The sequence below is a fragment of the Centrocercus urophasianus genome, unplaced genomic scaffold (genome assembly GCF_019232065.1).
Source record: "Centrocercus urophasianus isolate 14NV4802_14NV808 unplaced genomic scaffold, USGS_Curo_1.0 seq_37, whole genome shotgun sequence".
Lineage (NCBI taxonomy): Eukaryota > Metazoa > Chordata > Aves > Galliformes > Phasianidae > Centrocercus > Centrocercus urophasianus.
The window spans coordinates 4138010-4152825 of NW_024884944.1; the positions used below are offsets into that span (position 1 = coordinate 4138010).

General features: G+C 51.5%; 1 protein-coding gene across 1 annotated transcript; it reads left to right on the top strand.

The window, feature by feature from the left end:
- The first annotated feature begins 10447 nt into the window (after positions 1 to 10447).
- THY1 (Thy-1 cell surface antigen) lies at positions 10448 to 14755 on the top strand. Its single transcript, XM_042832088.1, has 4 exons — positions 10448 to 10507; positions 12439 to 12521; positions 12605 to 12940; positions 13270 to 14755. The coding sequence occupies exons 2-4, from the start codon at positions 12485 to 12487 to the stop codon at positions 13380 to 13382; spliced, it is 486 nt and encodes a 161-aa protein (XP_042688022.1). The 5' UTR covers positions 10448 to 10507; positions 12439 to 12484; the 3' UTR covers positions 13383 to 14755.
- The last annotated feature ends 61 nt before the right edge of the window (positions 14756 to 14816 follow it).

The window sequence follows — 14816 nt, forward strand, 5'->3', positions numbered from 1 at the left end:
AAAGTAAAAAGAAAAAAAAGTAAAAAGAAAAAAAAGTAAAAAGAAAACAGAATTAAAATATAAAAAATAAAATAAAAATAAGGAGTAAAAAATAAAAAAGTAAAAAAATTAAAAAGAAAAAAAGAAAATAAAAAAGAAAATAAAATAAAAAATGAAAGTAACAAATAAGAAGATAAAAATAAGAAGCAAAGAGGTAAAATGAAATAAAATAAAAAAGAAAGTAAAATAATAGAAAGTTTAAAAAAGTAAAAAATAATAAAAAATAGAAATAAAAAAATGAAAATAAAAAAATAATAAAAATAAGAAGTAAAAAATAAAAAATGAAAAATAATAAAAAATGAAAAATAATAAAAAATGAAAAATAATAAAAAATGAAAAATAATAAAAAATGAAATAAAAATGGGAAGTAAAAAAGTAAAATAATAAAAAATAAAAAGTGAAAAAGCAAAAAGTAAAAAAGTAGAAAGAAATAAAACGAAGTGAAAAATGAAATAATAATGGATAAAAATGAAAGAGTAGAAAACAAAAAATTAAAAGTAAAAAATAATAAAAAATTAAAAGTAAAAAGGGTAAAATAAAAAAAATGGGAAGTGAAACATAAAAAAAATGAAAAGTAAAAGAATGAAAGAATAAAAAGTGAAAAGCAAAAATAAAAATAAAAATAAAAAGTGAAATAAATGAAATAAAAAATGAAAAGCAATAAAATAAAATTAAAAAAAATAAAAAATGAAAAGTAAAAAATAAAATAAATAAATAAAATTAAGAAAATTAAAAAATAAAATTAAAAAAAATAAAAAATTCAAAAAATAAAATTAGAAAAATAAAAAATGAAAAGTAAAAAATAAAATAAAATAAATAAATAAAATAAAAAAATAAAATTAAGAAAATAATTAAAAAATAACAAATACAAACACGATGCGCCCTAGGCTGAGCCGTGCAGACGCTGCTCCACACACAGCTGTGCAGATGCAGGTTTTCTCCCCCCCGCTCCCACAGAGCCCTCAGTTCTGCTGTAAATCCATCCAGGTCCTCAGCTCCAAACGATCGCAGAATCATGGAATCACGGCGGCACAAAGGCAGTGGAGGCAGCTCCCCCCAAAGCTGCCATGCAGGGAAAGGGCGGCTGGGAGCTCAGCCTGCATTTCATCCCCATTGACCAAACTTCACCTGAATGGCACTTTCTGTTATGATTTCCAATGGATCTCCAGGAAATTACCCACAGCCTTGCAGCCGAGGCGGGGATTGCTGCATTAAGAGGAGGTGGTTCAGTTCTCAGCCTTCACTCGCTGTAGTGAACAGCACCTTACGTTGTGCTGCTCAATAAATGCCCTTTTTGTTAAGTGCAGGTTTACATGTAAGTGGAGCTTTCCCCTGCGTGTGCTCGATTAGAGCTGCACTGCTTTCTGCTGACAGCACGTGTTTTCCATCCAACTCTTTGAAGCCAACACATAGAATCACATCATACAATCACAGAATGGCCTGGGTTGCAAAGGAGCACAGTGTTCATCCAGTTCCAACCCCCTGCTGTGTGCAGGTCACCAACCAGCAGCCCAGGCTGCCCAGAGCCACATCCAGCCTGGCCTTGAATGCCTGCAGGGATGGGGCATCCACAGCCTCCTCGGGCAACCTGTTCCAGTGCCTCACCACCCTCTGAATGAAAAACTCCCTCCTGATATCCAACCTCCACCTCCCCTGGCTCACAGCAATTTCTTACGTTTTGCTATGGACTCACGGCCTACAGGAGCATCCCAGGATTTGGGGTGTTTCACAGGGCTCCATCTTAGCAACATAAGAGAATATCGCAGCAAAATCAGATCTGTGTGCCCAGGAATTTCAAAGCACAAATTTCAAAGAACAAATCCCACTGCAGGAAGAGGAAGGATGCAGATGTGAGAAGTAAAGGTAGAAGACAGCAGTCGCCTTTTTTCTTTTCCTCCCATATTTCTTCCTAGCGCTGCATAGGAAAGATTGAGAAGCCTTCCTTACTCAGTTGCTTTGCAGACCACTGCAAAACAGCACTGACTTTGTGCTTATGGGTTGCTGGTTGGAATGGCTGATCCCAGTGGCCTTTCCCAGCCTGGATGATTCTCCAATACAACTGCAACACTTTTTCCATGCAACAGGTGTAAAATATTTCACTCAGAATGCACTCCCAAGATGGCATGAAAGCAAAAGTTAATGGATTCACTCAATAAATCAGGCTGGGCTGCACCTGTGCTCTGTTAATTGCTCCCAGGTGCTGCCTGTGGGGTCTCCCACCCCCAGTGCCAGCAGATGGGGCACCTGCCAACAGCTTCCCAGCACCTGGGTGACTCCTGCTCATGCTGTAGGTTGGCTTGGGAGAGATGAGAGGTGCTTAAATCACCCCCTGAGCGTTCAGGATTAAAGCTTTAGATAGAGCTCAGTATTTGGCTGGCTGTTGGCATTTTAAGAAGTAGTGAAGAGTCTTGAAATATCTCCCAGTCTTACGGAATTCATAAACGAGGTTTTGTTTTCCTTCTGTAACTCCTTGGGGTGGGGAAAGTGTCGCTAAGGCTTTCCAGCCCTGAGCAGGGAGGTGAGCTGCAGGGCTTTGATCGCAGGAAAATGTCCTTTAGCCATAAACACAGACAACTTCTGTCCAGGTGGAAATAGAAGACCTATAAAAGGCTTAAAATGCATAGGGAATGTTCTTATTTTCTCAGCTTTATAGCTCTGTGTGACCTCATTCCAGTGCAAAACAGCACACTCCCTTTGGAGCCCTCGCTGGCAAAGCAGCAGCACAAATGTGGAAAAGATTAAGCAGGATGCTTTCATGTTAAAAAAAAGGAAAATGTCCATCTGAAGCGAGTGCCGTGTGATTGAAAAGTTGGGGAAATCACGTTGGAGTGCCTAATTCTCCATTGGAAATGGGGCGGAGGCACAGGGCAGAGCCTAGGGAGCTGCTGCAGAGGGTGTTGTGGAGTTTTAGTGCAGTATGTATATACATGTTTGTATGTATGCACCTCGTTGGCAATAAGCCATGATGGCGTGCCCTGTGTTGCATTCTGATATCGTTTAGAGAGAGAAAGAGAGAAGAGAGATGGGGAGAGGGACAAAGAGGTTGGATAGGCAGGGGAGGAAGTTCTGGATTCCCATTACAGGAGCTGGTCTGGTCATATTCAGGTGGTGGATGCACAGCTGGCTGTTGAGTTGTGGTCATTTTTGTTCATTGCAAGAAGGGAATGCGTCACATGTGTTGGCATGTGAGATGGAAGTAGGTTGGATTTGGCATTTGCACATGCATGAAGGGGGAAGGATAGCATCAGCCCTTTCCTCCAGCAGAGATGGGGGTTGCAGAGACACTGTCCCTTAACACATTGGTCACAGAGCATCTCTTATGGCAGAGGGGTTTGTCCACGCCTGCACTGTGGATGGCCATTCCTCTGCCCATTCCTCTGTCCATTATGAGGATTGCAATATTTGTAATCCTTACAATTATGCCTTCTGACACCATCTGCAGTTAAGAATGTTCTGGCTTTGTCCCAGGTGCTCTTCAGTGGAATCTCAGAGGTCTTGAGGTGGTTTCCAGACAGGAGTTTGATGCAGTACTATGAGGGAGATCTTACTGTAGGAGACTGGGACAGCTTGTGGGTGTCTTGGGATGGCTTACAAGGATGGATAGTGATAGGACAAGGGGGAATGGCTTTAAAGTAAGACAGGGGGGTTTAGTTTAGATGTTAGGAGGAAGTTTTTCATTCAAAGGGTGGTGATGCACTGGAACAGGTTGCCCAAGGAGGCTGTGGATGCCCCATCCCTGCAGGCATTCAAGGCCAGGCTGGATGTGGCTCTGGGCAGCCTGGGCTGCTGGTTGGTGACCTGCACACAGCAGGGGTTGGAGCTGGGTGAGCATTGTGCTCCTTTTCAACCCAGGCCATTCTGTGATTGTACGGTTGGGTCCCTTCCTGCCATAGAAGCCCCCTGCATTTGGGGCTGTCTGGCCTGGAAATGGAGCTCCCCAAGGGGCAGTTCGTGCACCAGCTGTCACAGGCAATTTGTACAGGCTGTGGGATGGAGCCATTGCTTCCATTCCCAATTAATAATTAAATAACAAAAATAAGGCTCCTGGATGCGTGCACAGTGAAAATCACAGCCCATTTCTGAGCACATCGGTTACAGAAAAAATACGAAGCTATGCATAAAACATAGAGAGTATTGTTAAGCCATTAGAAGCAATACACAGATTAATAAACCAATTAAATTATCTTAAAAGAATAGGAGAGGTAGTTAATTGTAATCAAGTGCTGGCTGGCAGGATCCCAAGTTCCATTAGGAATCAATGCTCAGCCAAGTGTGGTGGAGCTTCTGATGCTGAACAGGAGCAGCTGAGTACCTGAAGAGTCACGGAGAGATTTCTTCTGGTAAACACAGACATTTGGGAGAATTTATCATTTCCAGTCAAGGGTTTTTTTAAAATTACAGGGATTTAATCTTCATTCGTTGCATCACTTGTTTTAATGATGGCACAGAAGTGCATAGCATGTGGCTGCACCGTTTGTCAGCTGTCAGTAGCAGGGAAAACAGGCTCTGAAAAGAGCAGCAAAGCTTGCCCCAGTATCCACGTCCCTGCTTAGCCCATTAAAATATGAAGGGTTTGGAATAAACCCACTGTTTCATGAGTGACAGCTTTGATGGGAAACTCCTGGTGAGGGGATTTGCTGTCATTTAAGCGAGTAGATTGATGTCTCTTGCAATGCTTAAGTGGGATCTTGCAAACAGCACTGCCTGGCTGTGGTACCTACAGTCCCTTTCTTCGTGGGGCCTTGCCCATCACTTTCTTGTTTTGAGGTGTTCTGTTTTGGTGCTGGTGGTTATAGGGCAGGAAGTGATTATGAGCCGTGCTAGATGAAGTTTTCCATGTGAGAAGAGTTCCTGAGGTTCCTTTTTACGATAGCTCAGTGGTCACTGCTGGCTGTGCTGTCTCCATCAGCGATGTCTCCTAGACCCATTTTTCAAATCAGAGGGTTGGCCTGGACAAAAAAAAAATAATAAAAAAAGCAGTTTCTTCAGGATGTGTTTCTCTGCAGTGACCTACTTAACTTCTCTGGAGAGAACTGGAAGAGATGGGGACAGGAGACTCCAGCTTGCTAGCTGTGCCTGGAGCACAGGAACACAAAGCTTTCCAGCCTGGTAGCAAGCAGAAGCAGACAACAATGGGTAAACAGCTGCCTGGGAAGTGCTTGAAAATTGCCCTCTTCTCCAAACAATTTGTCATTATGGACTGGGGAGAATTGCTAAGTGCAACTGCAGTCTGGCTGCGTGGATAGCTGTGGCTCCGGGGGTGATGGTGATGGGAGAGGGGGTAACCTGTGCCTTGGAGGAAAATCCATAGTGCTGTAGGTAGGCAATGCTGTGCCCACACCGTGGGTGTCCCTGGGGCCAGGGGAGGGGGGAGGGGGGCTCAGGCAGGGCAGACCCACTGTCTGCCATCAGCTGGAAGGAGGGCAGGGAGATCTCTTTGCCCAGCCCTGATACACACTGCCATTGTCCCTGCTAACAATGGGGGAGGTGTGTGAGTGCTGGAGCTGATGACACAAACCCAAGTGCAGGGAGCAGCTGGTTGGCTGCTAAACGGGAGCACTGTGTGTACTGTAGCAACAGCCCCTGTCCATCTACTGCTGCCAGGGTGAGATCCAGGGCCGAGCATCCTTCTCCCACCAGTCCCCAGCCCCAGGGTAAAACTGAGCTCTGTTCTGTGCTAGACCTTCCTGCCCATCTTTAATCCACCTCTTAGAGCCCAGGAGTTTTGCAGCTGGCCCGGATCACGGGGGTACCCTGCATCCCTGCAGGCATCTGCTTCCAGTTGGCTGCTCTTCTCTGGGAGCCTGCATGCTAGGAGTTAACCATCCTGTCCTGATGGTTTCTTCATAAATAAGCAGTGCTCATAAACATTTTCCATTCCTGAAGGCCCAGCAGGTAGGAGGAGAAAATGCAGGGAAGCTATTTCCATTTTCTGTAGCTTGCATTATTCATCTCTTCTGAGACATAGAGCAGAAAGCCTGGCTGAGAATGGAAGGCAGAAGCAGTGCTGTGCTCTGAGAGCCTTTATCTGTTCAGCAGCTTCCCCTTTTCCGGCTAAATTCCCCCGTAACAGAGCAGTGTAAAGTAGCTCTGAGCATCAGCTGACTGCCCAGGTCCTGTAATGTCACATAACCTGGCACCATCCTGTGTGTGCTCCCCTCGAATCCCATCTTAACGAGGGATAGTAACTGGGTTCAGCAGGTGTAGCAGGGAAGCTCCACCCTCTGAAACAGCACATTTTCCCAGTTCAAGCTCTCTGTCCACATCAAATCAGTGATGAAGAGATGTGGCAGCCTTGGAGTGAGTTTGAACACAAGCCCTCCAGCCTCACCCTGCAGGCACCAGCCCCAGATCTGCAAAGTGAGCTAGCAGCTATCTGCCACGCCAGCCAGGTCTATTTGACAGAGACATCCCTCCTTCCCTGAGGATGAATCTCCCTGTAAGCTCAGCACAGAGCAGGTTTGCTCAGTACAGAGAGCAGCTCTGGAAGCCAGCAGCTGTGCGGGAAAAACCCAACCCCTGCCAAGCACCAGCAGGATGCATCACACGCTGCAATGGGAGGCAGCGAGGAGGAGGCGGCTGACGCAGGCAGTGCAGCTCCGCTCCTGCTGAGGCTGGGGAGCAGATGGAGTGAGCATAGAGCTCCATGCCTTCACCAGCCCCCTCTTCCAGGCTCCTGTTATCCTGGCTGGCTTCCACAAGGATTTCTGAGCCTCCTGCAGGAAGATTTTCATAGCTGTAGGCAGGAAGGCTTGAGGCGGTCTGCAAGGAGGGCTGCTGTGCTCTGGCAGGGCAGGAGCACTGCGTGTAGGACAGGGATTGTGCCTTGTAGGTTCCCAGATCCCAGGGGGGTGGGATGGCAGCAGTGCCAGATGAAGCAAGCATCCGCTGTGTGCGATCTGGTGCTGCCATCAACGCTCGTTGGTAGAGGCCTTCCTTCGAGGAGGTATCACCCAATGTGTGGGGACAGAGGGTTCTTTTAGGGATCCTTGGCAGTGAGGACAGCCCATAGAGCTGTGGTTATAATTAGAGTTTTACTATTGCATACAAATGTTGGCATTCTGAGTAGATTACTGTTATCTACAATCACGAGCAGTGAGTATAGCTTACAGTCACACAGAATTTTTAGTAATCAACATGCTGTTAGCTAGAATTGTTATGGATCGGATCAAATTGTTAATTATCAGCTCTCCATACAGTAATCATCATCTCGGGCTCAGAGTTCAGCTAAAAGCCACTGACTCCTCGGGGATGGATGATGGCATTGGCCCTCACCACTGGGGGATTGCAGCTTTTGCTGCCCAGCAGCAGTTCCCATCCAAGTCCCACCAAGGACTTGCAGCTGCTTGATTTCAGAGACAATATCTCACATGCTGCTCCACAGTGCATGTCACCACATCCCAGCCAGCCAGTGCCACGGGCAAACCTTCCTATAGCAAACCTCCCTGCTAACGCTGGGGCTTTGCATGAGGCATCCCTCCCCTTCACTGGGCTCACAGGGCTGCTCAGAGTGCAGCATCCCCAGCAGTGCTGCAGCAGGAGCCCTGCCCACCCTGTTTCTGTGGTTGTGCTGCACGCAGTGCTGTCCCCTCCACCCCTGCTCTGTACAGTGGTGTCACAAAGCCCAAGGGCTTCTTATCTGGGCCGTGCTCCACATAGCATCCGTGGGGCTCCCAAGGGCTGCTCTGTCTCTCCAATCAAGGGCAAAGCTTTTCTGCAGCCTCCCTTCCTCATCTACTGAAAGCGGCAATGGAAGGGTCTGGGTTGTGCAGTAAGCACAAATCCTTCACAGCCCTGTGCTGCCTGGCAGGTGGGCATTTCCATCCTTGAAGCCACAGCTAAATGGATCACAGTTGTTCTCAGATGCCCTCTCTTGCTCTTCCATCCCATACCTCTGGCTCTAAAAGCCTTGTGGAGGAGGCCAAGGACCTCTCCTTGGGAGATGATGGCCAGGCCCTCGTGCCTCCCATTCCCAGCAATAACAGTGGGCAGTTACTGGTAGGGAGAGGCTGCGGCGTGGGCAGGCTATCAGTCAGACACACAGCATTCAGCTATGCAGTGATTCACGAGCAGGAGGGAGAGATGCTCTCTCTCCATGCCTTGGAAAAGGATGAGAGCAGGGGAGAGGTGTTCTTCCTGAGAAGGATGTGCACCCAGCCTTCTCCTGGAAGGGCAACATGCTGCAGCAGACGTGCTTTGGGGCAAGGCCAGGTTTTAATTGCTGCAGCAGCACCAGCCACCCGAGGCATGGTCCTCCTCTGCGCCTCTGCTCCCAGCCTTGTGCCGCAGCTGCTGGGCACTATCCTGGTGCTGCAGCAGCAGTACTGCCCCTGATGTACCTCAGCACAGCAGGAGGACTCCCCACTTTCCCCACCAGTTGGATTTCACTGCAGAACTGGGGGCAGTTTGGCTGATCTGAGCTCTCAGGAGGGCTGGCTGTGCCTTGTCCCACTGCATCGATCCGTGCCGGCTGGTATCTGCCTGCACTGCTGCTCTCTATTCAGCCACCTACCTGCCCTGATTGTGCTTGTCTGTCTGTCTGTCACTGCCTGACATTTGCCACTGCACACACTGCCTTTCCCCCTCTCTGTCTGCCTGTCATTAGATTTTTCTCATCCCCACCCTCGTTTTTCCTTTTGCCCCTGCGTTATGTATGACTTGGGGTCTGATTTTTGGGTCTGATTTTCTCTGGTTTATGGATGGCATCCAGACTGCAGTCTGCAGTGAAAGGAGCATCCAGCTGGAGAACCTCTGCAAGGAGCCTTCTGCAAATCACTTATGCAGGATGCTTGCTGCCAGCACTGCCCAAAAACTGCAAAATCATGCTTGTCTCTACTGCACTAGCAACCAGAAATTTAAAGGGAGCTGACATCACTTGCAATGGTACTTGGGCAACAGCTTGCCTCCAAAACTGCCCTTTGAGTGTGAATTCTCTGCTTGCCTATGTTTGCATGACTAGGGGGGAAGTGGAGGAGACAGCCTGTGAAAATGTGGGACTAAATGGAAAAGAACCCACCAGCGTGCATGCTGTTACATGCGCTGCCCCACATCACAGCCCTGTCTGGATGCAAGCCCTGGGCTTCTGGGTTCTTTTTTGCACCATGACATCGTAGCAACATGCAGGCAGTGTTTCTGTGAATTTGCATGGCATCAATCTGTTTTCAGTCTTGCTTACTTGGCTTTCTGTGCCAGTCTGCCATGCCTTTGCTCCCTTGCTCAGCACTGTCAGTCTGTACCACCTCAGCTTGCTCTTATCGTGTTGATGCAATGCACACAGCTGGGTGCAGTCCTTGGCCAGCCTTGGTGTCAGACCCCATTTGGGGCAGCATGCCCTGCAGCCCACTCAGCGAGCCAGCAGCCCCAGTCTAGATTTTGTGCAATTAGCAAAACTCCCCTGCACAGCCAGTTTGCAAAACCTCAGCACTTGAATGTCACCTGGGATCAGGTTTTGCTGGAGCACAATATGGCTTTCCATATCGTCTTTCACCGAGCCAGCCCTTTTTTGCAGAGCCCAGCCAGTGATGGGAGGAGGTGAGGACCAAGCAGGACCCCTGCATGCCTGTGCTCCTTCCTGGGATGCCTTAGGATCCAAACCTGAGGGTGAGCAGCTCCCCGATGCTTCCATCTCTTTGTCCAAGAGCAGGGAAGATGTCTTTTGTCTGGCTGCCTTCAGGCTTCAAAGATATTTTGCCTGTGCAGAAGCAGCTCTGCTTAGACCCTTCCCATCATAGCGATGGGAGGCAGAAGGGAACTCTTGGCTTTTGGTTGTATCCTTTCTGCCACCAGCCCTGGGGCTAAACCAGAAGGCTTGTGGCCTGTGGCATCACAGTGCCAGTGTCCCCACTGGTCCTACTACCACCTCCTAAACAAAGGCAAGCATTGGGTTCTTGAGTGAATTGGTGCAAGCAGTACTGGTGAGGACTCTGACTTCTATGCATTTGGGGAAGGGGAATCTCTTCCCCAGCAGAGCCAAGCCCAAGCTCTTCTTTCCACCTCCATACCACCCTCCTTTCCCAGCAAAACAACCCCACATTGCCAGGGAAGGCTGAGGGCTGGCATGCGAAATGCCACGTTCCCATGGCAATGGGGATCCACCACCCCTTCCAGCCTGCTCAAAGATGGAGAAGGGTGGCGGGGGTCTGCGGGGGGGGGATGCCAAACAAGACCCCCCACCCATACCCAACCGTGCTGAGGGGCTGCTTCGGGGCTCCAGCACCGCGCAACACTCGGGGCCCTGGGGTCGGGGGGGTGCAGAAGCAAAGCTGCAGGAACAGCCCCCCTCCAAGCACCGCAGGGCTGGGGGCTGAGCCTGCGTGACGCCTCCCGGTCCTGATTTGCTGGGACCGCCCGATCGGCCCTTCCCAAACTGCGGGAGCTCCGCGCCTCCCACACCCCGCCGGGAGCCGCGGGCAGCAGCGGGCGGCAGCGCCGGGAGCATCGAGCAGAGGCGGGCGGCACCGCGCCGCAGGTAGGCAGAGCATCGGGACACCGCGGGGGATGCAGAGCGGAGAGCCGGGGGGAGCCGTCCCCCACCCCGGCCTGGGGGTCCTCGGGTTTGCCGCGGCGATGCTTTGCACCGAGAGGGGAGGGGGTTCTGGAGCTGAGGGGTGGGGAGGTGGCGGTGATGGAGGAAGATGCTCTCGGTTTTTCGCATTGCTGCTCCCTCTCCTTCGTCTCCTCTATTTCCCGATGGTCGGGATTGCGGCGCTGCTCCATGGGCGCGCCCGCGCGCACACGCATCCACCTGCATCCCTGCAAGGGCAGATGCCCGAGCTCTGCTCCTTGCACGGACGCACGCAGACCCCCGCGTAGCCCCTTTTGCTGCCCCTCCTGCACTGGGTCTCGGTGTCTCACACCCCTGATGTCCTCATATGTGCCATACCCCTGCCGGTGATCCCCTGCTTGGCACGTTGTTGGGCACAGAGATGCACTGTGGCGTGGCACAGAGCATGGTGCAAAGCTTTGCTCTGCAGGGCTGGATGGAGTCCTTCGGGTGCCCGCGTCCTTGTGAGTCCCGTCCCCTCGCACACCCCCTGGGGTCACACAGGAGAGGGTGACACCTGGCTCTGCTCCTGCTGCAGAGTAAAGGGACCAAAGGGCTGGGGAACAAGAAGCTGAGAAAATCAGAGTGCTTTTGTGCATCAGTGGGAGGAGGTCACCCTCTTCAAGAGCACATCTTGAACTGATGTGGCTGTGACCTAGGCAGTGTCCCAGGGTGTTCAAGGAGGAGCGGGTCAGAGCTGGGGGACAACAAAGCAAAGGGCAAGAGCCAGCTTGGAGGAATGTGAAGGAGACTCAGTCTCCTCTGTTGTGCCTCTATATCCTTTTGTAACCTCTTGATTATCAATACCAAAGAGAAGGGAATTTTTTGTGCTTCATCAGGGTTTGAGGTTGTGAAATAGAGACCTTTCACAGCTTCAGAGTGAGTGAATGGTTTTGGTATTTCCTCTTTGAATGTTATATGAAAGACCCAAAAAATGCTGGAAAGAAAAATCCAGCTGGCTGAGGTACAGGCAGTTCCCAGTTCTTCCCTGGATGCTTTGTCAGGTCCAGGCTGGGCTCTTGCTCTCCCCTCTGCCAGACTGGGATCCAATGGGTGTTAATTCAGTACCCTTCTTGGATGTCCCCCAGTCCCCTCTAGGAGGACTGACTGCAGAGCATCCTTCAGCCCTGTTCCTGCTCTGCTGCTCCCCCACTCCTTCCCTGTGCTCTGCATGTCTGCGGCTGGATTCCCCATGCAATTGCTTGGCTGGGCTGCAAACTTATAATTGATTCCTCTCGGTTGGATCGGATCATCAGCAGGGCTGGGGTTTGGATGGCACTTCCCCAGCTCCAAGCCCACGCAAACCACAAGCAACCCGCAGAGGGCTGAGTTGCAGGGATAAGGATCCAACAGGACGCCAAAACCCTTCCACCCAGCAGCCAGACTCAGCCTGTGGAGTCTGGATGCCATCCTTCAGCATCTCAGCTCTGTGTCCAGCTGCCGTGTCCCTCCTTCCTGCTGCTCTTGGCCCCTTTCCCTCACTGCATCGCAATGAGTCATCTCTGCTGAGCTCACCCGCTGGGGAGGGGGGGGGAGGCAGTCTGGATCCCTCACCTGGCACCACGCTGCGCAGGCACCAGGAGCATCCATTCTCCTGCCTGGTCCCTGGGAGGCACCCAGGCCGGCACAGGCACAGGGTGAGCACTGCATGAGGGTCTGTGCTATGCTTTATGCCTGCTGTGGGGGATGCATGCGGGGAAAAGAGCATGGCTGGCATCCCTAAAGATACCAGGATGTAAAGCATCATTGGTACAAGATGCAGCAGCCTCCAGCCCACACTGTGCCTGCCCATGTCAGTGCAGCACAGCTGCGTGCCACAGCACTGCCTGGCTCACCGCATCTCTCCCCCCACCCAGGCTCATCTCTTGCTGGCAGCCACCTGGGCAACTCGTCTTCGGAAAGATGAACCCCACCGTCAGCATTGCTGTCATCCTGACAGGTAAGGCTCTGCAGGGTCTGACTTGGGGGGCTGCTCGGGCATCCCCAATGCTCACATTTCCCCTTTCTGCTTGCCTGTCCCAGTGCTGCAGGCTGCGCACTGCCAGATGATCCGGGACCTGAGCGCCTGCCTGCTGGGCCAGAGCCTGCGTGTGGACTGCCGCTATGAGAACAAGACCAGCAACCCCCTGACCTACGAATTCAGCCTCACCAAGGACAACAGGAAGCACATCATCCAAAGCACCATCAACGTTGCCGAGAACGTCTACAGGAACCGAGCTAACGTCACCGTGCACAAGAACCTGGTGTGCCTCTACCTGCACAGCTTCACCACCAGCGATGAGGGGGTCTACGTGTGCGAGCTGAGGGCCACTAACGACTACACTGGCAACCAGATAAAGAACATCACTGTCATCAAAGGTGAGGGGGCAGCAGGGCCTGGCCTCCAGTTCCTCCTTCCTACCTGCCGTGGGCTCTGCAGGGCCAACAAAACAAAACACATCCCACTGTGGGTGTTCCCAAAGCAGGCACAGGCAGGGTTTGGTGTTCCCCAGGGTCTTTGCCCCCAGAATCTCTCCTGTTCCTTGAAGTGAAAGGGGAAATGGGCAGCGGGGCAGGGTGGGGCTGGCTGCATTTGTATGGCAAAGATGAGGTGAGCAGCAGGGTCCCAGCACCCCGTAGCACCAAATCCTAACCTCATTCCTGTGAGATCTCATTTTTCTCTCCCTCCTCACTCCCCATCCTCGCAGACAAACTGGAGAAGTGTGCCGGCTTCAGCCTCTTGATCCAGAACACTTCGTGGCTCCTGCTGCTCCTCCTCTCCCTGCCTCTCCTGCAAGCTGTGGACTTCGTGTCCCTGTGAAAGAAAATGACCCCCTGCACCCTCACGGAGCACCCCAGCCAACCCTCCTCCCCTGCCAGAGCGCAGCCCTTGGAAAGAGAAGATTTGGAACACACGAAACCTCTCTCTATGTTATCTCTATATAGCCGTGTATCTAATGCTAACCACCGTCCTGTGCTCAGCCCTGCCATCACGCCCTGCTCTGCTGCATGGTGGCTCTGCTAGGCAGCATCGCTGCTCCCATCATGCCCTCCCTGCACTCAGGCTGGTGCTGGGGGATCCGTGCTTCTCCCACCCCTTAGCTTTTGGGGTTCTGTTTGGCCTGGGGAAATACAGATGGATGAGCAGGTAAGGGAGGTGGTGGGAGAGCATGGGGAGGGGTCCCGGTGCTGTGGCTGCAGCACCAGGTGACCCAGTGACTTCTGTCCATTGCAGCCAAGCTGGAGCCAAGGGGGGACCAGCCCATAGCTGTGACGAGAGCAGTGCTGCCAGCCCCACAGCGAGGCCTGCGGAGCCTCTCTGAGCTAGGCACAGCACCGTGCCCCCAGGGGAGTGAGCCTGCTTGGGGAGGGGGCTCCTCTGCAGCACCCCTCGGTTTTATTTGGGGAACATCTGGGGAACATCTGGGCTCCCCATCCTTCCCCATGGCACGCATCCCTGTTCTCCAACCCCATCGGACCGCTGGGAGGAGCCCGTGTGCCCCCTCCTGCCTCCCGGCTCCCTTTCAGCATCTCCCTGTCTCTGTTTAGGGGTAGAAAAAGGTGGTTAAGGCCATCCTCAGTCAAGCTAAGATGTTTCCCAGTGGTCAGCGAGAGTGGGGAGAGGGACCCCAAGCACAGCCCCAGCCTGTCCCCATGTGCCACGGGACCCCAGGAGACAGTGGACCAGGAATGAGCAGAGAGCTCTCCCAGGAAAGGGCACAGGGTAGGAGGAAGTGCTGGCAAGAGCATCAGCTCTGGGAAGCGAACCCCGCACTGATCTCCTTGTGCAGTGCCTGACAGCTGAGAGCGATTCCCAGCAGCTGGTCCCCACTCTTTGCTTTTCTCCGGCCACCAAAAGCTGCCTCCCACCCCACTGCCTCCCACCCCAATGCCTGTCCCTGCCCGTTCCTGCCTGCTTGCTTGCTGTCTAGTGCTGCCCAGGCTGTGTGTGGCCAGGGCAGGGCAGAGCCCGGCCGACCGCGCGGACGCGTCTCCAAATCTCATTTTTTGGTGAACATTTGTAGTTGTTTCCACAGCTTGTCGTCAAAGAAATTCTGTTCAAGGAGAAAAAGAAAAAGAGAAAAAAAAAAAAAAAGAAAAAGAAAAGCCAACCTTACAAAAAGCAACAACAACAACAATACACCTATCCTCCGGGAGTTTTCCTCTGTCTGCACAATAAAACCTTAGGTTGTGTGTTGGAGCCGTGGCCACCTGTGTGTGCGGCGAGGGGCTGTGGGGGATGGGGCATGGTTTG